This window comes from Phaseolus vulgaris, chromosome 10 (assembly GCF_051622355.1).
Source record: "Phaseolus vulgaris cultivar YP4 chromosome 10, ASM5162235v1, whole genome shotgun sequence".
NCBI classification, from domain to species: Eukaryota; Viridiplantae; Streptophyta; class Magnoliopsida; order Fabales; family Fabaceae; genus Phaseolus; species Phaseolus vulgaris.
Genome location: NC_143507.1, coordinates 40957923 through 40984969, shown reverse-complemented (window position 1 = coordinate 40984969; position 27047 = coordinate 40957923). Strand labels below are relative to the sequence as shown.

The window sequence follows — 27047 nt, the reverse complement described above, 5'->3', positions numbered from 1 at the left end:
GCAACACACAATAGCACGATGACACAAGATGGTGGTGGTGGTGAAGTTCTCAAAAGGAAACTTTCCTTTTGCAACAACACTACAATATTGCAACGACACTAAGAAGAAGAAGGTGGAAAACATGATATTGCTCGACACACAAGCACGACGGCACAAGATGATGATGGTGGCAAAGTCCTCGAAAGGACACTTTCTCTTTGCAACAATACTCAAAATGACACTTTCTCTTCGAAACGACACAAACAATTTTTTGTATGATAAACATAAACAATACTTCTCCTTCCATTAATTTAATCTTCAATATTTTAATAATATCCTTCGCAAACGAATAAAACTACGTCGCTAAAATATCACTCATCTCAATTGCATATTTGATTGCCAAATTCAACTATTTAACATAACGACCGAAACATTATAACATAACTTCTTTTTTTACTTCATATAATCATCGATTTAGTGACTAAACTTTAACTACCATTATTTTTTATCGTTATACAAATTGATATCATCAACAAATTATTGTATCATTGTTTCAGTCACAAATTTGTGACAAAGGTCGGTCGGTCACTATTTCGATTGCTAAATTCACTAAATGGATTTTTTTAGTTAGAAAAAAACAAAATAAAAATAAAATTATATATATATATATTACCTAAAAGTAAAAATAAAAGAGACTATATTACTTAACACATATAGTGTTCAATAACTTTTTTTTCGTCTTTAATAATTTTTTTTCTATTTTGTTCGCATTGGTTTTTAACATATGTTAAGTAATAAATTTTCACTTCACTGATATATCAACAAGAGTAAGACTACCACATGTATATTTTTTTAAATAAAATTTTATATTTTTCTTTGACTCTGAATCAATGTTTTTCACGTGGGCTTTCATATAAATTTTATTTTTACCTTGGTGTCAATTGTTTATTCACATTCTTTCAAGTTATCGATTACGTGATCATGAGTGAACCTGATACATATACTTTTATCAAAAGCATTTTATTTAACAAAAAAATAATGATCATTATTTTTTTCCCTTCAATTAGGGTTTGCATCTTCTATTTCTTATGATTTTTCCTTTTTAAAAGGGAAAACTAATCAATATGATGTAAACAGTGTTGTTTTCCTTTGACTAAGGTTTGAATATATTTTTTCAATATTCCGGGTGAAACTCACACAAAATGAAAAATAAAAAAAAATCTTATATATATTTTTATCTTCTTTGAGTTTTACTGTTAAATATGTAGTACTTAAAAAAATAAAGGATGTAAATCCTAAATAAAAGAAAAAAATATTGTTTGATTTACATTGACTAATTTTGTTTAAAAAATACATAATCTTAATTCTACTCATTTGTTAACTTGGTCATGTAATTAATAACTTACCACTTAAAATAGATCAATAAATGACATGGAACAACACAAAAATAGAAACTTTATGGTGTAGAAAAATAAGAAAAAAAGTTATAAAAGACAAACACAAAATGTAAAAATTTATTGAAAAGTGCATACGTGAGTCATTCATCCAAGTATCACTTAACAAACAACAAATAATTTATCCAATGCAAGTAAACCGTGATAATAAAAACTGAAATAAAAATATTATAAATGTCAAAAACGGAAAAAACAAATATTAAAGACGATTTCAAAAATTTATTGAAGTCATACTTTTATTAAAAATATTTAATACATCTAAAATTTATATGTTAGATAAATTATTTGATGATGATGAAAAGAAAATAAGAAAAACACTTTAATGTCTTAACCACGCAACAATGATCTTTTATGCGACACTTCAAATTTCTTACTCAGATTTGGTGCGTTTGGAGACGCATTTTTAACTCACGTGTTTGGAAATTTTTATGTCAGATGTTAAAAAAGACGCAAAAGCTACAGTCGAAAGTAGCCTTTCCAAAAATTTCCAAAACATGTTTTTATTCGTATAATATATTACCATTTTTTGCCACCTAAGCATAATCTTTTGTTGTTTTATCAAACATGATGTTTTAAGAGCTTTATAGGACAAGTCATTTTTAAGTGCGTTTTTAAACTTGTGAAGATTTTATCAATGACTAATTTCACCAAAACTGCTAGATCTTGAAGATTATTATTACATTCACCAATACCATGAATTGAATTTTTTTCCCAATCTCCTTTTTTACTTCATGATTTGCCAAAAGTGCCACGCATGAATCATGCTAACTACAGAGGCTTCTCTTCAGTAATAAAGAAATACTGACTAAAATGTCTAGACGCAGAAGATCTCTTAAAGAAATACTAATATTGTAAGATATAGTAAAGAAAAACTGTATCAATATAATAATAGTAATTTAATGAACAAGGTAGCGCAGTTACTATTAAGCTAGCATAAATAAAAGTTTCATGAAGAACGTGATTCATGTAACCGACACAACTCTAGGACAAAACGATGAAGTTAAAGAATGATGACAGCGATAACGACCGAATGAATATCAAATACTGCATTCATACTCACATAAATAATTAAAATTGTGATTAAATAAAGGAGAAATAATGAAGGGTACGCTGCAATGTGATCACACAATATGATATTTGATTATAAAAGTTATAATTGAAGCACTGAGCAAAAGCAAGCCAAGCCAAGCCAAGAAAGAAGGCTTGGAACCAAAAGTAGTGCACCAAGTTTATCTCAAAAGCTAGAGATATAAAAAAAAAATACATATAAGCATAAACGTCACTGAGATAGGAAAATAGGTAATATTCACAAGGTACAGGTGGAAGAACATTGTATGTTAAGGTGTCAACAGGACCAATGAGTTTTGGATATAAAGCCATCAATTGGGGACTTCACTCTGACCACCATGATAGGAACTCCAATAAGCAAAAGCCAATTGATACTTGCATATCACAAAACACACACACACACTCTCTCTCAAAAAAAAATCTCCTATCACCTAACTCACCTATCCTCAACTCAAAGCCCTTTAGTCTCAGCAAGCAGCAAGTGAGAGTGTTACACAACATGGAATATACTTATTCAGCAGAGGCAGAAACTTACACCAGTAGCAGTACCACCCCATCAAGTGCCATGAGATCAAAGAAGAAAGCCAACAACAACACAAGAAGGTTCAGTGATGATCAAATCAAATCATTGGAAACCATGTTTGAGACAGAGTCAAGGCTAGAGCCTAGAAAGAAGTTGCAGCTGGCAAGAGATCTTGGATTGCAGCCAAGACAGGTTGCTATATGGTTTCAGAACAAGAGAGCTAGGTGGAAGTCAAAGCAACTGGAGAGAGACTATGGTATACTACAATCCAATTACAACAGTTTGGCCTCACGTTTTGATGCTCTTAAGAAGGAAAAGCAAACATTACTAATTCAGGTACTTTATCCAATACAAATTAACATATTCTTTAGAAATGAGTAGGGTAAATACTGAGATTAAATTGAGTCCATCAGTGTTTTTAGTATTGTTCTTGAATTAGAATTAAAGTTTGAACTTCCTTAAATGGGTTATGGATATGCAGATTCTTGAAATGAAACTTCAGTTCTAAGTTCTGTCCAAGATACAATTCTATTTCTATCCACTTTATATTGTAAGGTAATTATTTGTGTGTCTGTTGTCATCAGTTGCAGAAGCTGAATCATCTAATGCAGAAGCCACTGGAAGCAGGTCAGAGTCGCACACAAGATGAAGCAGCAAACAGCATGGACAGTGAATCAGAAAATGGAGGCACCATGAAATGTGAACATGAGGAAAAGCCAAGCCCAACAATGGAAAGATCAGAACATGTGCACGGTGTTCTGTCTGATGATGACGCTAGCATAAAGGTGGAAGACTTTGGCCTAGAAGATGAACATGATCTCTTGAACTTTGTTGAGCATGCTGATGACTCCTTGACTTCACCGGAAGATTGGAGTGCTTTTGAATCCAATGGTCTCTTAGGCCAAACGACCAGTGATTACCAATGGTGGGACTTCTGGTCCTGAATGAAACAGAACAACCAAAATTTTGTGGAGGAATGTATACATATTAATGCTTCATGTTTGGTTCCATATTTAGCATGCAATTTTTCACATTAACCAAGATGCAGCTAGTTATAGCTTCTACATTTTTTTTAGCAAAATTGACAAATTTTACTCTCTCTTTTTAACAAGTTTCCAAACACACCAACTTAATAAACAAGGAAACATCATGAAACGCGACCTAAGATAAAGGCAGAACAAAACAAGTTTCTTATATCAAGCTATGCAATACCATCAATTCCATCCCATAAACTTGTGTGGAAAACCAAATTGTTCAAACACTTTATGAAATTTATGAAACTGTATGTTTCCTTCTCTAAGGGCAATTTGGAATATAAAAGTTGACACTAACTGCTATCCAATTTGAAGGGCCAAGAGGTGCCCCACTCCACATTATTTTGGTGTGGATGATACAAACTATTAAATAAAAATTTGAATTAATGAAAAACAGCTACCACAAGCATAGTGTTCATTGCTTATGAAAATTGATGACCCAAAATTTAAATAATATTCAAAAGAAGACTATTCCATTATGCAAATACAAATTTCATTCGGCATGTGAAATATCAACAAGCTCTCTTCAATGCTCATCACTTCACATTCTCATTGTTACTGTAAGTCGGAGCTGAAATCCTGAAACCTAGCAAAAAAGAGGCTTCTCAAGGGGAAAAATATTATATCAAACTTCAAATTCCTCTTAACACTTTCAGAGCATAAACCTTTCAAGACTTTAACAAAATCTCAAGAACTTCTGTTAGTTTTGGTCAACAATTCGTATGCAACTGCAATATGACACTGTGCATAATATATTCTTAAAAAAAGTTTAAGTATTCAGCATGTTCCTAAAGAATTTGTATTTTTTTAATAAATTCCTAAATTACTTTTCTTTTTAATTAGATCCTTCGTCATATCAAATTTTTTATTGAATTCCTAAAAATTCTATTAAATCATCACAAATTGTTGGTATTTTGTAGAGGTTTTAAACCGTTTAAAAGCAACTCCAATGACTTATTTTTTTAGTTTAGTAGCCAATGAAAAAATAGTTTAACGACTTATGCAAAAACTTGTAAATAGTTTAAGCACCTAATTAGTGACTAATATAAAAATTATGTTTTCCATGCATATACTTATGGGAGAAGAGAAAGAGTGAAAAAAAAAGTAAGTTATTGTCATGATGAAAAAAAAAATTGAATAACATTTTGATTTGTGTTCTTGTATGGGTGAGAAGGTCTTGATCTTCTCAATTATCCAGATCAAGTCTTTCGAATTTTGTTTCTTGATCTTGAACAAAGTGCGGTGTATTTGTAAAAGATATTTCAATGTCTAAGTTAATATTTGGAATATATAATGATTGTAAATAATAGATAGATTGAATACGTCTAATTTTATAGAATCGTAATGGATTTTAAATATTGAACCTGAATTAAGGTGAATAATCGAACGTGACATAATTATATTAATCATACACTAGAAAGGAAGGGACTATAGTTTCGTGACTTCATAAAAAAATATTTAATCATGGATAAGATGACAAAATTTATAACATGAGTATTTTCTTTTCACCTTCTTGATTTTATTTTTTATTCTAATTCCTATTATTTATTTTTTCATTTTAACTTTAATATCATGAATCTGATATGCGATGACTGACTTTAAAAAGAATCTGACATAGTTATGGAAAACTAAAATCAAAATCTTCTGTTATCAAAGATGTCATAATTTTATAGAGACTAAAATGAACTAAGTCAAAGAACTAAAACAAATAAAAAAATTAAGGTCAAAACAAAAATACTCATACATTATGAAAACTAAAAAGTTATTTAAAAAAATATAATATAACAATTTTCTATAACACTTTTTCTTTTCTTTACTAATCTCCACATGTCAAATGCTTTATCATGTAATCTTCTCCCTTGTTTTCTTATTTCTCTCCTTATCGAACACTATTTTTGAAGAAAAAATTGTACAAACGAAAATTTTCTGGAGAAAAGTATGAAATAAAAGTCAAAACTGGAGTGCTAGAAAATTAGTTGGATTCATAAAAGTTAAAAAAAGTACCACCACTACATTTTTTTTCCTGATTTGTTTTAAATAATAGGGGATAAAGCCAAGCAGTGAATGTTTTTTCTAAATTATACAATGGTTCTGCTTTTCTAAATTTCTTTTTAAGTGCAAACTGAAATGTTTAGCCCTAAAACCAAGCATGCCCTTTATGGTTAATTGTCCTGGGAGACAACAAAAAGAGGAGTAATTCAAACGTGTACCTTTAATATAGTGTGCATGCACCTCTTACTCTGCTTAATCTAAATTCACTAAATGAATATTATATCTCAATGTGTTCTAAGTTTCTATATACACGATTCTACACTTTGGGGTTTAGTCACTATTATTAGTTTCTAGTTTGTTTAATATTGACATAATTAATTAAATAAAATACTAGTTAAGAAAAATAGAGTTATTACATTTTTTAACTCTATAATCTTATTAAGTAATGTATTTATTATTTAATATCAATAAATTAATTAAATGTAATTTTTTTTAAATTACTTTAACTTGTTATAAGTGACTAAGTAAATTATAACTTTTAAAATGAAATATTTAAATTAAATTATTGGATTCAAAATAAAAAATAATATAAAACATTGTAAAACACTACAAGAAAATCATGAAATAGAAACCAATTTTAGAAACCATAATGACTAAATTAGAGAACATTTTAGAGATTAAATAATTTTTTGGTTTCTAAATTAGGGTTTAGAGTTTAGGGTTTTAGAAACTAAATAATTGGTAGTTAAAATCTTGGTAGCTAATTAGATACCAATTTATAAACTATTTAACAATAATAGAAACTAATTTAGAAACCAAAATTTGTTTTAGTTTCTAAAATGGTCTCTAATTTAATTACTATTGTAACTAATTATTTTGATCTCTAAAAATTAATTTCTATTTGATGATTTTCTTGTAGTGAAAAAACACTACTTGCAATATACTACAACTTTTAAAACTAAACTTAACTTTTAAAACTAAACTTATCGTATTTATACAAAATAATAAATATATTACTTAATTAAATTATACATCTCAAATTTCTAGTGTTTAAATTAAAATATTTTTCATCATATGTCAAGGCTAAACTAGCTTAACTTAATACCAAAAAGTAAAAAAGAAAGTATAAAGATGTAAGAAAAATTACGATAATTAAAACTAAATTTGATTAAACTTACAAAATATTAAAAAAAAATTATTTTTCTCAAATCTAATAGTAATTACATGATCGTGTAGAATGATTAATTTCTGGAAACGATTAAATCTTATTTTTTTTACTGTAAGAATTAATATTAATAAGATATTTATATTTAATGTTCCATCAGCTTTCAAATTGAATTGTCTCTGGATAAGTGAATAGTTGTGGAAAAAAAGAAACGAGGTAAAAAGAGTGAACTTTGCACGTCTGAGTGGTGTCGTTTGGTCATGGCCAAGTAAGTATTGTACTGTATCTTTCAGTGCCGTTTCCAGTTAAGTAAGTTCTGTCCAATCCATTTCAATATTAAAGCCATAAACACATTCATTTTTCAAGTACCAATATATACATTTTTATTTAATGAGTTTAGAAATATTTAAATATTTTTAAAGTTTCAAAATAAATCTAAACGAAAACTTGAGTTTACTACAACCTATTTTCTAACATTTCAATTATTATATAAGAAAAATTGTCAGGAAGATATATTCTTTTTCACAAAATTTGGTAGTTCTTATTACCAACTCATGGAGTGAGGTTTCCACTCACTTATATACAATGAAATACTCTAATATCTAGTCGATGTACAATTTTCAACACATCCATCACGCCGAGCATGACAGTTCGTGCGTGAGATAACATATTATGGGTGATCCGATAACGATCCGATAGCGGGTGACCTGATAAGACTAACAAACATTCACTAGGATAGACTTTAAATGACTCTAATACTATATTACAAAGTGGACTTTAAACTTAATTCAACCCCATAAAATCGACTCATGGGATGAGATTTGCACCCACTTATATACAATGAAATACTCTAATCTCTAGTCGGCGTAGGATCTCCAACCGTTCTCACAACTTATTTAGTTAGTTCTCCTCATTTGTAGCTTTCAGTAAATTATTTTAATTAATATAAGGGTGTATTAGAGAATACGTTGGTTTTTTGACCATGATGGGATTATTTTTTTTTGTTTTTATCAAAATGGGGTCCGTTTAAAAAAAATTACAAATTTAGGCACGACTTCTGCCATGTCATACTAAAGTCATGCCAACTTGGTACGACTTCTGCCCTGTCATACTGAAGTCGTGCCAACTTGGCACGACTTCTGCCACGTCATAATATTTTATTTTATTTTTAATTTTATTGTTTATATATTGGGTAGTAAGTTATGTAATGTTAAAAATTAATTTCTTCTCATCATTACGTGTTATGTAAAATCATTACTTCTCAAACTATTTATTTTGCAAATTCACAACAATAATTCTCTATTTATTTTCCAAATATAATAATTTTTCATTTATCTATTTATTTCCAAATTCAATAACAATTTTCTTCATTTTTTAATTAATCAAATAATCAAGTTATTGTATTACATTACCGTCAAACATGATTCATACACGATTATCCAATTTTTTGTTCCTTAAAACTAACACTCTTAGAAAATTATGTATCAAATTAATTTTTAACATTACATAACTTACTATCCAATATATAAACAATAAAAAAAAATATGATGCGGCAGAAGTCGTGCCAACGACTTCAATATGACGGGACAGAAGTCGTGCCAAGTTGGCACGACTTCAATATGACAGGGCAGAAGTCATGTCAAGTTGGCACGACTTCAGTTTGACATGGCAGAAGTCGTGCCTAATTGGAACGATTTCTGCATATAAAGTCGTGCCGAATTGGCACGACTTGCCTAAATTTGTAATTTTTTTTAAACGGACCCCATTTTGGTAAAAACAAAAAAAAATAACTCCATCATGATCAAAAAACCGAATACCTTTTTAACACTCTTCATTAAATAATATTTTTTTCCACCATTAGTACCTACAAGTTTTGTAATTAAGGCAGTGAGGGAAGTTTAAGTGTGGATTCTCTATAGTGCATACATACAAAGACACAATATCGTGTTTGTACGTGATCGAAATACTGTGTATTCATGTGCTCCCACATTCAAATTATTCCGAATATTATAATTACAATGTTAAATGGATGGTATTGAAAAGAAACTATGAAGTGGATGGTAGCTAACATTTTTATTGAAAATGAACTTGGTGATGAAGATTGATTATTTTTTTCATTGCAAGTCTCCTACAATTTGTGAGAGAAGTGTACCTGTGATATGCATAAATAAATGAAAAAGATAGGGTCTGATATAATAAACAAAAAAAGACATCATGTGAAGCAACATAACAATAAAAATATCACTGCTATTTAGTAGGAATATCAGCAACACAAAATGCATGAACAATCACTTCAATAACAGCAAAACCTTTAAAAAATAAAGGTTAATGATATTTTTAAATATAGAACAAGGTTTGATGAAAAATACCCTTTGTGCAGGATTTTACAATAACAGTTCAGTAGTCATCAACATTTTCTGTTAAGAAAACAGGAACACTTTAAAAACCTTTGCATCTGCAATTTGCATGCAGTAAGAGTAAAAGAACCTGTGTGATGCTATTTTTGTTCACTTTAATATTCTTTACTTTTAGATGTTATGGACATGAGAAAATGAAGTTTTTATTTGTTCTCTTTACTATGAAAAGCAGAATAGAATGATATGCTACCATCAAAGGTTAATGAGAAAAATCTTGCACTTCTTTTGATAATTTCAACATCAAAGAGAATAATCCTTCTCTCTCTGTCACATGGTTGACTGTGTTTGATGGTTTTAAATAATGTTCCACAACACATGGATAAGCTACGCTCTATTAGCTCCCTACAAAGTAGAGAGAATAATATATAAATGTTGACATGAAGTTATAGTTTGATGCCTCTTGTTTTTTACATAAAACAACTGGTATATTGAGCCAATGTACTACTTCAAAGATATTTCAATTCCTGATATAGTTTATGGATCCTTAAAGATTCTTAAGATTTTAGTCATTAAGGATAAATAATCACATTATGTAGATGACATTTTTTCCTAATTATGTGGTGAAGGTATCTATTGAAAATCTAAGTCTATTAAAAATAAAGTCAATTTATAATATATAACTACACCATTCTTATTTTATAAATCAATTTGATAAGGTTAAGATAAATACAAATTCACATACCAAAAGGATATCAAAGTTATTGAGAGTTTATCTTATCGAAATTTGTTAAATTTATCCTATCACTCTATAAATCAGTTTTGTAATATTAATTTAAGACTTGTTAAGATTATTTATAATTAAATCAGTTTTGTAATATTGAGTTAAAAGATGAATTCACTTGGTAAGATTATTTATAATTGACTCTGATTTGAGATAGAAAATGCTGATAACTGGTGGAAAGTTATTCTGTCCTCTTCTTATGCAGCACTTGTATTGCAGAGAATGTTGATATTCCATGACAAATTGTTATCTACAATAGGTCTCAACATTTTTAGCTAAGACAGAAATCCTTAAGGTTACATATATTGGTAATTTTGATATTCAAATACCAGAATAGCATTTTTCTATCCTAGCATTTGCAGGTCCACAAATGCACATCAAGAAATAATGCTTTGCTTTCTTTATTTCTACTATTGAATAGTTGTAACTAAAGGTTTGCAAATTGTGGTTACCAAAAAATTGATGTTTTATTGACTTACACTGCAACTACTGTCTGAAAAATTGGCCATTGAGGTGAAGTAAGCTGGTAACAGTGTTGGTAAAAAAAAGTCATGGAAAACAACATTAAATAATACGTATCATTTTTAATTTTGTTGCAATAATATGTTTCACAATAATTATGTTTTGGGTCTCTCTTTCATAACATATGACCTTTCAATGTTGTCATTATTTTCTTGTATACACAAGCCGATGCTGTTCATGGAGACTAATCTCTTTTGCTTCTTCCTACTCAGTTTTTTTTTTTTTTAAATGTAATAAGAACTAAATCACTAACCACTTAAAAATTCTGAACTCATAGTTACTGACTGAGATCTAACTACTTCTCAGTTAATATTTGATATTACTAAGAGATAATCCAAATCCAATACATTGAGTTTTCAGTTATTTCAAAACAAAAGAAACTAATTTCCAACTAGAAATATTAGATTATACTAAAATTATATCTTTAAAATGTATGTAAAATATTATTAATATGATTGTAATTATGATTATAGAAAATTCAAAATTAGTTTTGAAAGTGTCTTTATCTGTCATTTATTGTCTACGCTTTCGTGTGTGTGTATATATATATATATATATATATATATATATATATATATATATATATATATATATATATATATAGCATACAAAAATTTACACCAAAATTACTTACATTTTTCGTTATTTCATTTTAATGTTTACTGAAACTTTTTTCCAAAAAATATCTCATTTAATGATTTTAATATTATTTCTAGTTTCAAAGAAGCCCATGAGGGATGGGTGGCCCAGGTACCCAGCTAAAAATCCGCTTTATTGTTTAAAAATTAATTATATATCATTAATTACAGGATAAAATAAATCTCATCCATGGAAAGCCCATACTCTGACCCAGAAAACTTAAGAGTGTAGCTTCAATGGGCCGAAGGGCTTATTGTAAGGAGGGCAAATTCTTCCTGCACCATATAAATTCCAACTGCACCCAATCTTCCATTGAAAATGACAAAATTATCCCTACAAAATAACGAAAATAACTATAAATAAAAGGAGTGATTGAATAAAATAATACTTCTGCGACCTTCTTTCCAAAAATATTTTCGATTTAGATTTTTGAATTCTGAAAATTCTTTTCTGAAATTTATTTTTAAATTTTGTGTTCTGCACTTTTTCCATAATATATTTCCAAATTTAAATTTTCAAAACATATTTTTGAATTCTGGAAAGTTTTTCTAAAATGTATTTTCAAATTTTGTGTTCTGAATTTTTTTTTCAGAACTACATTTTAAATTTCTTTTTCCAGAAAACAAAAATTTGACTTCTGAATTACAATTTATTTTAATTACGGAATTTCAAATCCAGGATATAGAGTAGTTTTGAAAATTTTGACCGAAAACAATTTTGGATCTATTTATCGGTTTTGGACCAAAACAAAAATAAAGTAAATGAATAAACGCAATTATTTCGAAAACAATTTGTTAATACGATAATGATTTTTTTTTTAATAGCGAGAATATTGGGCTTGGCTTGGGCTATAGGAGACTTCTTTGTCTCTTCAAGATCTTGGTTAATTCTCCCTGCTAATTCTCCCTACACCAGATCAATTTTGATCTACACCCATAATTTATTTTTAAATCTCAAATTGCCCTGGTCATTTTTCCAGATTTTCGCATCCAGAATGAAAAAAAAGCTTTGGAATTTTAGTATCCGAAAGACATTATTGTGCTACGGATTCTCATATCCAGAAGGCACATCTTAATTCCGGATTTGTATATGCGAAACTGTCTTACTTGTGTTGTGGATATAAATATCTCGAAAAATAAGAGTAAAATAGACATTTTCTTTGCAGTGTCGGGTGTAGGTCATAATTGGTCTAGTGCAGGGAGAATTAGCCCAAGATCTTTTACAATTATGAATGACAATGCAGGGTAAGCCATGTGTACCAGCTCGTAGTCCGCTACTAAAAAGTGTTGGACGAACTTATTAATTTAGTATGTTGACTCGTTTAGGCCCGTTTCGCATAACCTGCAATTCGTATGGGTCAACAACAAGGCGGAACAGGTTGACTCGCTGATCCGAATAAATAAATAAAATAATTATTTTATTTTTTTTGAAAAAAAAAATATATCTCACTTCCTCATTATTATATTGTGGCATTTATTTTATTTTATTTTAAGATAATTGAATTTAATGTATTAAAACTTAAATATTTTATTTTAATCATCTAAAGAACTTAATATTAAGAGTGACAATAGATTTAATTTTAAGTAAAATCTTCTATTTAAATTTTTTAATAAAAAATAATATAAATAAGAAATTTCAATAAGATACTCTTTAAAAAAAGTTAGTCATCTACATTAAAATATTTTGTAGCAAACCTTTGATAAGATACTCTGATATATTTATATAGGAAAATATATGCAAAATAAAATTTTAATTATTTTTAATCAAGCCTTCTAACAACCCTCATACTTGAATTCATATTTTTATCTTAATTAAATTAATTGAAACATAAATAAAATTTTAATTTTTCATCCGAAGAAATAGTTTTTTTTATATAATTAATAAAAATTTATTTTAAAAAAAATTATTTTCCTTATGTGGATTGAACCGTAGGCCCATAAGCTACATAAGGAGTGAGTCAGTGAAATAAATTCACATTCCTTGTACAAACCAAATGCGGGACGAAACTACAATAAATTCACATTCCTTGTACAAACCAAATGCGGGACGAAACTACCCGCATTGTCATTCCTATTTACCTCTACTAAATTTGAGATCTATTTATACCTATTAAATTTAAGATGAGATGAAGCATTCTTGTGTTTTCATTTCTATGCTTTCTTACAAATTGATTAAAAAATTATTCAAAATTTTCTTTTTCTTCTTTCCAAATTCCTCCAATGTTGAAGAATATAAAAGTATTAGGTGAAGAGAAATCATTTGCTTCCTCTTCTCTCTTAAAAATTAAATATGACAGGAATTATTTTTAAAATTATTTTTTCAAAACCAAACATTATGTTAAACAAATATTGGGTTGAGTTTTGTATATAAAAATATTGTTGGTAAAAGAAAATTCACAAACATACTCTTCAACATAGATGATTTATTAGAAAAAGTAGGTAATTACTTTCCAGTAAAAAAAAAACTATCTCTAATTGATCAAGTAATTAAAAATTTAATACATTCCCTTGTAGAATAAGTTTTAGTTTGTCCAAATAAAAGAAGTTAAATAATTAGATTTTTAGTGATAGAATGATTGTACTTTGTAATAGCCCACTTGGCATTTAATGGGATTGGGTTAAGATTTTGACTTTTGTTCTCCCAACTAAAATGGTAGAGTATGGGCCTGTGATTAGGCCTACCATGCTATTCCAAATAAAGGATGATTATAACTGAAAACTTAGCTACCATTCATTCTGCACTCAAACCCTTTCAAAACTTATCAACATTGCTCCTTCTCATTATGTGACTCTCTTTTTCTTGAAAGCTATAACTAAAATAAAATAATGAAATAAAAACTAATTTTCAAAAATAAAAAATAATTAGTTGTTATAGTGATTAAATTAGATATCATTTTAGAGACTAAAAAAACTTTGGTTTCTAAATTAGTTTGTATCATTGTTAAATGGTTTCTAAATTAATATCTAATTAGCCACCAAGATTTTTGCTACCAAATTTAGAATCTAAATAATTGGTAGTTAAAACCTTTGTAGCTAAGTAGATACCAATTTAGAAACTATTTAATAATAATAGAAATTAATTTAGAAATAAATAAAAAAATTAGTTTCTAAAATGGTCTCTAATTTAATTACTATAACAACTAATTATTTCTTGTCTCTAAAATTGGTTTTTATTTCATGATTTTCTTGTAGTGTATGATTTACATCTAATTGCATGTTTTAACATCCAATTATCAAAGCATGCCCTAATAACTCAAATATTTTTAAAATAAAATAAGGTTCCAAAAATAAAATAAGGTTCTATTCATTGTCTAAGTAAATGGAAGATAATAAAAAAAAATGTTTTTTTACCAATAAAGAAAAAATAAATAAATTTAAAACATTTTAGGAATATTTTAATCTTATTACAATGAACAGGTTATTAATTAACATCAAATTTTGGTCAATCCCATGCTCTACAAAATAATTTCCATAAAGAAATTTTTTTTCTCACATGGAAGACAAGTTTGTTTTTAAAAGAAACATTGTGCAAAAATTATTAGAATCTATCTAATCCAAAGGGAATGTACCATATTTTAGTACTATTATTTTATTAAAATGCAGTTTTCATGAAAAGTACATAAGGATGATGAAAAGAACACAAAATTTTTAAAAGGAAAATTAATCATACAAAAAAGTTGAAATGATGAAACACACTTGTTGAATAATTATTAATATGTATGTATGTATGTATGAAACAAATCCTTTAAAACTAAAATGGTTTCTGTTTAGGTTAAAAAAATGCCAAACTAAGTATATCACAAGCAACCCTCTAGTGGAACCAAATTAAGTATATGTTTTTTTTATTGTTTTATTGATTGCATCTCCATAATTCATAGTTGACTAAACACATATTGCCAATCAAATGTTGACCATCCAGAAAAGTTGTCTGCCCAGAACGAAACCAGTGCATACCATGAGACACAAACAACATGTGAGATCATATGTTAACATCCATGTCACTTCATTTGGTCAAAACCCATGTCACAAAACAATTTACAACTTAATTTAATTAAATTGATTATGTTTTCAGTTGGTTCCTTGTTTTGAACAATTCCAACTTGAATTTCAATGTAACCAAATCAGTCAACCTCAAGACCAAAGGGTTTCATGTCTTCAAGTATATTCCTTTGTCTTGCAAAATAGTTTATGTTTATTCATCAAATCTTATGTCAGCTTTAGTAATGAATCATTATATTATATATGTAGTTGCTGCCAATATTGCAGCCACAAAGAAGTTTAAGAGAAATTAGTAGAAAGAATACGAATAATGGCATGCATGAGGCCATTTAGAACATGAATTATTGCATTTTAGTATTCATTGGTTGCTGGAAAAGGAAGTTGAAGTTTGTTTCTCGATTTGGAAGTAGGTCACAAAAATTGTTAGTCCTTGTGGATTAATAAATAATTGAAAGAAATTATAATCAAAATTTCAGAACCACCAAATCCACTTGTCTTTAATATATATATATATATATATATATATATATATATATATATATATATATATATGATGTATGTGTGAATGAAATAGTTTTTTAATTTTAATTTTTGGTTTTGCATGACTGACTCCTCAGGTGTATATATGATTTAATTTTTTTTTGAAGTGAGTGTGAAGAGAGAGATTTTACTCTTCAAGTAGATTAAAGAAATTTAAACATTATATATAGTAAAAGGCAAAATAGGATGTTTACTTAAGGTTTTTCTTTTTAGTTTGGTTTTCTTTCCTTTCGATTGAGATTTGGTTTGGATATATGTAGAGTTTGTAAATTGTATGTTGGTCAGGTGCTGAACTGGTTGACTTTGACTAATTATTGTATAGGAGTTGGGACACTCCTGAATTATCTGTATAAAGGTTGGAACACTCCGAAGTGTTACATTTTATTTTATTTTATTTTATTTATTCTTTGTTAATAATTTTTTTTTGAAATCAATTAAGTGAAGATGAATTCATCCAATGATGTGATATTAATAGGAACTATTTTGTAAATAGATTAATTTTATTAATATCAACTAAATTAATTACCTTTTTTTATCAACTTATACTATAAACCTTTTTATTATTTATTGTTATTTTTTTTACTCTTTTGACGTCTAGAAAAATTTATCTACATATGTCTAAATCTCCATTCAATCCAAATTTGGAGTGTATTAATAAGTTTGACAATAACTAAGTAGCAGATAAGATACTAGGTAGTTAAAAAGTTAATTTATTAGATTATAAATGTTTAACAAGCTAGTTGATAAATTATTCATAAATATAAAATTCTATAAAAAAAAATATAATTTAATAAATTTTATTATATAAATAAATTTATATTTCTAAAAATATATTATCATATAATTTTAATTTTAATTTTTAAATAATTAAATTGTTATTAAACCTTTTGCTTCTATTTATTTTTTAAAAGTTCTATATTTTCTATTTGAATGAGTTATTCTATTTTAATGATTCGATCTAATGGGTATTAATCAAATTTAGTTTTATTTATTTTTCATAAATTAATTTTTTATTTTTTAATTTAAAATAGTGTTAAATTAAATTTCTCTTTTGCAATCTTTATTTTTATTGTGTGTAATTTTACATAGCATCATATAATAAAATATTTGTCAATTCTTTAAATCTTTTTTATTTTAAATTGCATGGAAAAAATAAAATTAACTTAACAAATACTAAAAACATTACAATAACTAATTGTGTCTATAAGATTGAAATAAATACTAATAAGTAAAATTAAATTATAGATAATAACATAATAAATTAAAACATAAGAGATATTACTAGAAAAAATTAAATAAGCTATAAGCTAGATGAAATACCTTATAACTTATTGCATGATCTTTTTTCTTTTATTAAGAGTGATAGTAGTCTTTTGGTTAAATTGATTAAGCTTGTTGTGATAAATTTTTCTATTTGGATGATATGGCGTATGATGAATTCTGTTAGATTTTAGGATAAGATTGAAGTTGTTATGGCTATTTTGGTAATTAAAGACTTAACTTGTCTAGTGGGAAATTTGTCTAAAGCTTCAATGAAGAATGATATGTTGGATTTCAATGTGATTAAATTTGTTGGTATTAACACTCGTAGTAGTAAAGTTCTTCGTCCTCTTCCTATTAGATGAGAGTTTCTTTCACCAGGCTGGATTAAAATTAACATTATGGGACTACTAGTGGGTATCATGATCTTGCTACTTGTGCAGGTATTTTCCATGGGAGTATGAGGGAGTTTATTGGTGTTTTCTCTGCGTTTCTTGAAGTTCAGACTACTGTGGTTGCTGGGTTTTATGGAGTTATACATGTTATGGAGGAAACTCAAAAGATGGGGCTTACTAATGTCTGGCTTGAATGTGATCCTGCCTTGGTTTGTGCTGCTGCTAGGACTAATGTTTCATGGATGCTTCGTAATTGATGAAATACTTGTCTTAATTACTATGGGAAAATGAGGTTTATGATTACTCATATTTTTCGTGAAGGAGATGCATGTGCTGATAAGTTGACTAATTTAGGATTTATTCATAGAGAATCATTCCATTGGTATAATAGACTTTCATCTAGTTTGTTCTTAGAATTTGTTAACATATAGGTTTTGGTTTATTCCTCCCATATTTTTATATTTTCTTTCTTTTTCATTTTTTTAATAATATTTTTTTCATGTGATGGCAGATGATTGTTGTTGTTTGAGATGTCAAGTTGTATAGTGTTGTCTAACCTAAAAGCTTTTATAAAAAAAAAACTCCTTATAACTTATAAGTTAGAAGTTACTAAAATAAACTCCTTTACATAATTACCAAACTCTTTTATATTAGTCAAACTAGTTTATATGTTAATCAAATAACTTACTAACCAATTAATTATTGGCGTTACCATTCAAATATTGGATTTTTTTTAAAACAAAATATTGTTCAAGTTAGTGTAAGTATTTTGATAAATAAATGCAAAAATATTTTTATAATTCATATATTTTTCATCAAACTTAATTTTAGTTTATATTCTTTTAAATAAATAAATTAGTCCTTAAACATTTGAGCAAATATGAAAATTATATTTTTATGATTTGAATTTAATATTTAACAATAATAAACTTCTTTTCAGATGTTTTGGGAACTAATTCATTGATTTGAAGAATAGAGGCTATAAAAACAAGTTTGTAAAAATATAGGAACTCAAGATACATTTTCCTTAAATAAATTTATACCTTCAATAAAATCGTAGAAATGATACCTTTTAACAATTGAATACTTGACATAGAATTTTGATACTCGTGTATATAATTAGTTTACTAATAAATATTAGTTATGTTTTCAATAACATATTATATGCATGTAAAATAAAATTTGATACCATGTCATTTAGTGTTTGAATTAAACGGTGGTCTATTTGAGAAACAGTTTCAAGCTAATAAATAAACTGATAACTTGTTATTAAAGGTGAAGGTTTTAACAAGTTACACCTTTAAAATATTTTAATAAACTAAAGTACGATTTAATTATTAATATATACTTTAAAAAAAATTAACGACATATCAACTACTATGTTGACCGGCATATTCGTATTTTTAAAAAATAAAGATGCTACTATGTTCATAGATCACAATTTTAAAAGTACTTTTAAGAAAATCAAAATTATATTTTACCAACATGTGCATTTAAAAAAAAACAGAGAGAATATATCAATAAATTTATTTGGAACCTTTATTTTTCTTCACTGGAAAATTCTGCTGATTAAAGTCTATCTTGAAACATTAAATAAGATTCAAGATTCTTGGAGCAACTTGGCTTCTTTCTGTTCATTTCAACTTCACTGAAGGGTCGTTCACACATGTCTCCCACACTAGCTATAATTTTTCCCAAATATTTTTTAATTTTGGTTTGGAATTTCAGTCCAAGTAGTTAGTCTTATGGAAGAATAAACCCTAGATAATCTTAATTTACCATTCATTGACTCTTTCCTTTTGAATTTTTTTATTTTATTAAAGTTTAACAAAGATCCCATCTTGACCAAATCCTCTAATTATAATTAATCATCAAATAATGACAAGTGCTCCATGTTGTGTAGTTATATTAAAAAAGCTTTATAATTGTGCAGGAAATTCGCAGGAAACCTCGTCCTTGTTAATATGATAGTGATTTTATTTCCACATAAAGTTTCAAACACAAACTACAGATATAAAAAACCAAAACTAGGGACTGTGAGAGAGTAAATACATGAAGAGCTTTTTCTTTTTGTATACTGCTTTTCTAGTTACATATTTCACACTTTTTTTTTTAAACTGATGTTTGTTCTTTACATTTAACTGTTTTGTAATTTTTAATTTCTTTCTATTCAGGCATAACATGTAGATATCTTTCTCATATAATTTTATAATGACTAAGAAAGTGTAACATATTCTTTATGAAAGACTTCATCAAGACTGTAATAAAATTATAATCATAATTTATATTGATTCTTGTTTTCACAAGACATGAATTTAAATATTATTTAGTTTATGAATTATTTGAAACTTACACTTCAATGTCATATTTTTATTATCATTCATCTTTTGTTGAAGTTGAAGAAATAAAGATGAATTTCATACTAGATATTTGAGTAGTTGAACATTCTTTCAACATTATATTTGTATTAACTTGTTTAATAAATTTGTTAACGTTTTATATATATATATATATATAGTTTTTTTAATACCATTTTCTTATATTTATTGTAGGATAAAAGAGTACAATTTTGAAATGATCGGTACTCTTAAAATCATAGATATAAATATACATAATAACACTCTCAGTTCCACATCATTCGTATGTCAAGTAGTTAGAGACATACTTAATTATATTGCAGGATTCTTTAGTTGGGCAGGTCATTTTTGTCTCATTTATTTCCTATGGTTGTGATAATATACAAGTGACGACCATAGGAAGACAAGTCACTCAAGATATGTGGGTGATGTTGGTAGTGGTTGGGGCTTTATGATTACTTTTGTTGCACCATCACGAAGGAGCATTTGATAGTCTTACAGTCATGATGTCTTGTAGAAAACTGAGATGAAATTTGAAGAAAAACTAAATAAGATCCTACTAGGATTCCAAGTGTGGGTTTGTTCCCACATTGAGTAGTAATGAGTTAAAAGAGAAATATATAATAATTAAGACTCACATACCATTTGCCTTAAGGTTTTGCATTGAAAGTGGTGTCTTGATATGAAATGCTCATGTCCCATTGGTGTCGAATCTCCCCAGCGTTTCCCCATAGAAAAATCCATCAACTGGTGTGGTGAACATGAATTGAACATGTGAGTGGTTGAATCATGTATGTTAGATTTATTTGTATCGAAACTCTACTAAACAAGGGATATCGGTTAAGTGTGTCCTATTGTGATAAAAACATCGGTACAAGTGGGCAACCACTGTTTCTTGTGCTGAAGTACCATGTGGAAGAAACTTGCACTTGAAGGAGGTGATTGTTAGGATTCCAAGTGTGAGTTTGATCCATATTGAGTAGTAAAAAGCTTGAAGAGCAATATATAAAAAAGAAAATCAACATCGCATTTGCCTTAGCACTACCAAGGCCCATAACAATTGCACTATGATTCTTCTCCTACACCGCAATCATGTCTTTTTCAATCATGATTATGTCAAGCTTAGAACCTTCCAAAATTTCAAGGAGGCCCTGGACAGAAGAGCATGCATCTCAAAAGTCATAGCCCAAAATCATTTAAGCCAGTGAAATTCTCAATCTTATACTTTGCGAAAGTAATGATGATAGACTTTCTTCGATCCATGCTCATTGCATCAGTTTGTAATGAAAACCCACAATTTATTAAACTATCTACCCTACAAAAGTGCAATAAAATAATAGAGAAAACAATACAATCTTAGAAAGTAAACAAGAACAGAGTAAACGAAATCACACAGAGAAAATTTAAAGTGGTTTGACTGAAACTCAGTCTATGTCCATGGTTAGAAATTCACTATGACTACAATCCATGATTACAACACAAAGTTTCTCTCAAGTCTTACAAGTGAACTTTAAACTCAAAGTTAGAAAAAAATATTGTTCAGTAAAGGTCTTGTATAAACAAACAAAATTGTCTAACTAACTCCCAGCAGAAGATGTGTTAAAACATATATGAGTCATGTGCATAGTGATTCGGTTTGGGAGCGTAAAATGTCAACTGATGCTTGAAAGTTATACAGTAGAGGTAGATGGTCTAAACAAAAGTTTTGGTTCAGATTGACGGTTTTGATCCACTAGACAGTCTTTCACCACTAAACAATTTAAAGTCGTTAGACAATCTACTACCTTTTAGACAGTTTAGGAACTTTTGAACATAGATTTTTTCTGAACCAATCTTCACAAATCTCCATTGGTTCAGTAGAAATTTTTTAAGCAATACAACACTCTCTTTCTCTAAGCACATTACAATCTTAATCACCTATCAATTGAATTAAATCCAAACAATGAAAGAAATTGTTATCAAGCAAAACCTTCGTGATCTTATAAAAAAGATTATGTTCTATTGAGACCTTCGCCACCTTCATATATCCTCGTGCAATCTATTGTCTCACAAAATTCAAATTCATATTAATGTGCTTTGTTCTCTCACGATAGACTTGGTTCTTCAAAAGCTATATAACACTAATATTGTCACAGTAAACTATTACAACTTGGTCCTCCACTCTTAGCTCCTCACCTAAACCTTTAAGCCACAAGGCTTCTTTCACTACTTCTATCATGGCAATATACTCTGCCTCAGTGGTTAACAGAGTCACTACCTTTCGAAGACTAGTCTTCCAACTGATGCCAGTACCATGAGTATTAAACACGGCCAGTGAGAGATTTTATTATGTTCAGACACCTAACAAAGTTTGAGTCAACAAACCTTTTTATCGAAACTTCTTTGATAGATCGTCTAGCTACACCATAAACCAAGACTCTTCCAAGTACCCTTCAAGTGACAAAGGATCCACTTAAGAGTTTGTCTTTATGACAACACCGAGGAGATTCTGCACCAATGAGCCATGAACATTTCATATAAGAAAGTCAAGATACCACTTTCAACCCAAAAATTTAATGTAACATAATTTGAAGATAATGATATTTTATGTTACATAAGAAAGTCAAGATACCACTTTCAACCCAAAAATTTAATGTAACATAATTTGAAGATAATGATATTTTATGTAACATAATTTGAACCTAAAAACCTGTGAAAAAAAGTTTATTTTATACTATAATGACATCACTTGTATGCAGTCTTTGTTACATATACATATAACATAAAAACTTGTATTGTGTTAGATTTTTATCTTTGCGTGTTAATGAAAAGCCTTTTTGTTTATTTTTCTTTTTTGTTCGCAATTCCTCTGCATTGACCTTCATGTCTCTCTTAGATTACTACTGAATACTCCTCAACTATTTTCATTTTTAAGGCTCTTATTCAACTTTAGTTTAGTTCTAATATTTTATACTCATTTGAATTTCGTTATTTGATTTGAATTTTTTTCTAGTCAATTAAGTCCCTTATGTATCATCAATCATATATTTGTAGATTTTATTTCTTATTCATTTATCTAGAAATATTGTTTCACTACAAGAAAATCATGAAATAGAAACCAATTTTTAGAGATCAAAATATTTAGTTGCAATAGTAACTAAATTAGAGACCATTTTATAAACTAAAAAAAAAATTAGTTTCTAACTTAGTTTCTATTATTGTTAAATAGTTTCTAAATTGGTATTTAATTAGCAACCAAGGTTTTAACTACCAATTATTTAGTTTCTAAATTTGGTCTCTAAAACCTTGGTTGCTAATTAGATACTAATTTAGAAACTATTTAATCATAATAGAAACTAATTTAGAAACTATTTAATCATAATAGAAACTAATTTAGAAACCAATTCTTTTTTTAGTTTATAAAATGGTCTCTAATTTAGTTACTATTGCAACTAATTATTTTGGTCTCTAAAAATTGGTTTCTATTTCATGATTTTCTTGTAGTGTTTGTTGAGGATTTATAAGGCTTTTAGATTTGGATCATTGCAACATGTTTTCTTTTGGAGATATAAAGGGTTTAATGAATATTACTAATATGATCACTACAAGAAAATCATGAAATAGAAACCAATTTTTAGATACCACAATAATTAGTTGCAATAGTAACTAAATTAGAAACCATTTTATAAACTAAAAAGAAAATTGGTTTCTAAATTAGTTTCTATTATTGTTAAGTAGTTTCTAAATTGGTATTTAATTAGCAACCAAGGTTTTAGAGACCAAATTTAGAAACTAAATAATTGGTAGTTAAAATCTTGGTTGCTAATTAGATACCAATTTAGAAACTATTTAACAATAATAGAAACTTTGATTGCTAATAATTTGAATTTTGTTAACACTTTGATTTGAAGTTTTCTACTCAATTAAGTCCCTTATGTATCATCAACCATATATTTGTAGATTTTATTTCTTATTCATTTATCTAGAAATATTGTTTGTTGAGGATTTATAAGGTTTTTAGATTTGGATCATTGCAACATGTTTTCTTTTGGAGATATAAAGGGTTTAATGAATATTACTAATATGATGCTTGGATTCAACCATATTAATTTTATCGAAAAACAATTTATTTCAAATGAAGAAATTTTTCATAATAGCATCATATTCTAAAAATTATGTATATTAATTTGAACTCTAACTATTTTATATCGGCTAAAGTTACTATCAAATTAAAAGTAACATATTTTATCTCGATTTTATTTTGTAAATGACACTAAAATCGTCACCTTTTATATTACATCAACTTATCAACATACATATAACATAGAATGTTTAAAATAAATAAATATATGTTTGTGTGTGTGAATGTAAATAATCCATATTAATTATTACATTAGTGGACAGCTTAACAAGAAAATCCCTTAGGTCATATTAAAGTGTTCCATTATGAGGATATGATTCTTGTCTTACCAATCATATCTTCCGTAATTATCTTAAATTGTTCCTTCTATCCCTTGTGAGAGACATTCATATCTTAGCTTATATGTTAATTATTTCACAATAAAATGATTTAACATTGCATTATCTGAAAAGGCTATATATATAACATATGTTTGTATTAAAATAAAATATGAAATTTATTGATTAAATTAGATGATAGAAAGTACCAAGTTGCAAGGCTGTGTGTGCCGTGTTTGGGAAGATATAATAACTGGGACTGAGTTGTTTGGCATTAACTTAACTGAAAGAATAAGCATTAAAAAAAAGCAATATTTGTTGTGATATGATATATCATGTGTGACTGGTGTGGTGAATATTAAGCAGGCAAGGTGTAATTTAAAGGTTAAAATACTTCATTTTGCTTCTCGAATCAAATCTTTGGAAAGTAAACAAGAATATTACGAGCTCTGATCGATAGTTAATGCTTCTATTTTTTTTTTTTATGTGTTGGTTGCACTTTGGTTATGCTCCATGCCTAAAGCACTCTCATTCAAACATGGTTCTCTTCTAAAGTAAGATCCCTGTTTTTTTTTTTTAATTTTTTTCTTCAGTTTTAGTGGGGGAAACGGCTGAACATCACAACACACCCATGCTTAATTTCTTACACACGAAAACCGATATTTGTTATGTGTTAAAGCTTAGAAAAGGTTAATATTGTTGTTTTTACCCTCAAAAAAACTTGAAAAGCTTGTGAGTGATATCTAGAGCCGACAGAAACACTTCCTAGCTTTTACAAAAGTAAAAACAATGATTGAAATCTTTTAGAAATAATGATATTTGAAAAGAATATAGCCTCATGTGATTTGTGCTTTCCATATCACAAGTTTTTTTTAATATGTAGGTCAAAAAGAAAGTGGCATGCATAGGAACTGAGATCCATGATCAACTCATTAGTGCAAAACCCTTAAAAAGCAAAGTTTATCATAGCACAGCATGTCCATTGTTGAACATATTCTCCATTCTTGGACCCATTTTTTCTTATTAAAAAATTGTGCATATGGAGAAAAGGATAGATATGAATTATGTTTGTCGTCCTCCCCAACCCTAAAAAGCCGATTCATCAGAAATGAGAAAATGGCTTCCCGAATCCAATAATATTATGAGATTATTATGAGATGTGTTGTTTATATCCAAGTGGGGTTAGGTCTTCTTCAAGGCCAATTCCACCAACTTATTAATTAAACATTCATTTTCAAAGATTAAGGTAACCCATTTGAGTTTTCTCTATACTAATGAATTCCATTGTATCCTTGTAACTATTGATTGGTTTAGGGTTGTGTTGCATATTTTATTGTTGGACAATGACATCATTGAGCAAAAAAAGTTTGGAATTTTGTTGCCACAATATGAGGCACAGTGCATTCCTTCCTTCTCACTAAGATAGCTCTAGATCTTATTCCCTTAATGGGTCGGGGTTCTTATTCCTAAAAAGATCATAACATAATGCCTTTTGTTTATCATATAAAATCTCTTTAATCATTCCAAACTCTAATCATCTAGGAACATTCACTATAGTAATAAAAAGGCTTATATCTCAAACTTTAATTAAAATGAATTGAATATGTACCACTTCAACTAATTACCGATTAGACTGTGCATAACTTAGTTTAAAGTATTTATAATATTCCTAATAGTATTATTTAGTTTAAGCGATAACACTTAATTATCCTTATAAATTTTTGCTTTGGCCCAAGTAAAGGCGTGGGCATGGGTAAGTTATAAATTTCCAAAGTCAAATTTCTCTTATTCTGATTGGTGTATTAATGTATATGAATGTTTAAAATCAATACATTGATGATTAACACCCTTTCTTTGCTTTTTGTTGGATTCTTGGTTTGCATGAGAGTAATGTCCTTGGGGTACAACTTTAATCATAATGGATGCTTGGAAAATGCAGTAGATAGCAAGGAGGCAAAGTCTTTCTTTTGAGTTGATACGCCTATAGTCTGGAATTTGATTAAGTTACAGGATTCATTGATAACTATTTTGGTTTATGTATTGACATCTTGTTGTTTTTAAAGAGGTTAAGATTAGCAGATATATGTGTAGAATATGTCTATGTTTAGGCATGTTATTTGGAAACCTCCTTTCTCTAGTATAAGGAATTGTGTAAATGGGTTGGAGTACCCCTAGTACTTCTATTTATTAAATCTTTATTGCTGATTAAAAAAAAATAAAAAATTATCCTTATAAAAGTCTTGGATTTTAATCTTCCAAACGATAAAATAGATTCTCTAAAAGTACTTTTTATTGTTAAATGGGCTTAGTTTAGGAGTACTCTTTGTTAGGTTTAGATACAGTATTAAATTCAGTCTAACATGATCCAATTAAAGTGATTTTAGATTAGATTGGATATTTTATTTTAGTTAAAAGATGGTACGTGTATCTTCCTTTATTATCCGTTCTATACCCTTTTTATATTCAAAACTGCTTTTCATACATAAATCACAAACTTTGTAAAAGAAAATAAATGAGAGACAGCAACTACTTTAATTTAATACAAA

At 28.0% G+C, this 27047-nt stretch overlaps 1 protein-coding gene across 1 annotated transcript; it reads left to right on the top strand.

Annotated features, from left to right (window-relative positions):
• The first annotated feature begins 2715 nt into the window (after positions 1–2715).
• On the top strand, positions 2716–4105 carry LOC137818540 (homeobox-leucine zipper protein ATHB-12). The gene is made up of 2 exons (XM_068622028.2): positions 2716–3360; positions 3609–4105. Exons 1-2 carry the CDS (start codon positions 2791–2793, stop codon positions 3966–3968), a joined length of 930 nt encoding a protein of 309 aa, XP_068478129.2. The 5' UTR covers positions 2716–2790; the 3' UTR covers positions 3969–4105.
• Positions 4106–27047: the final 22942 nt, after the last annotated feature.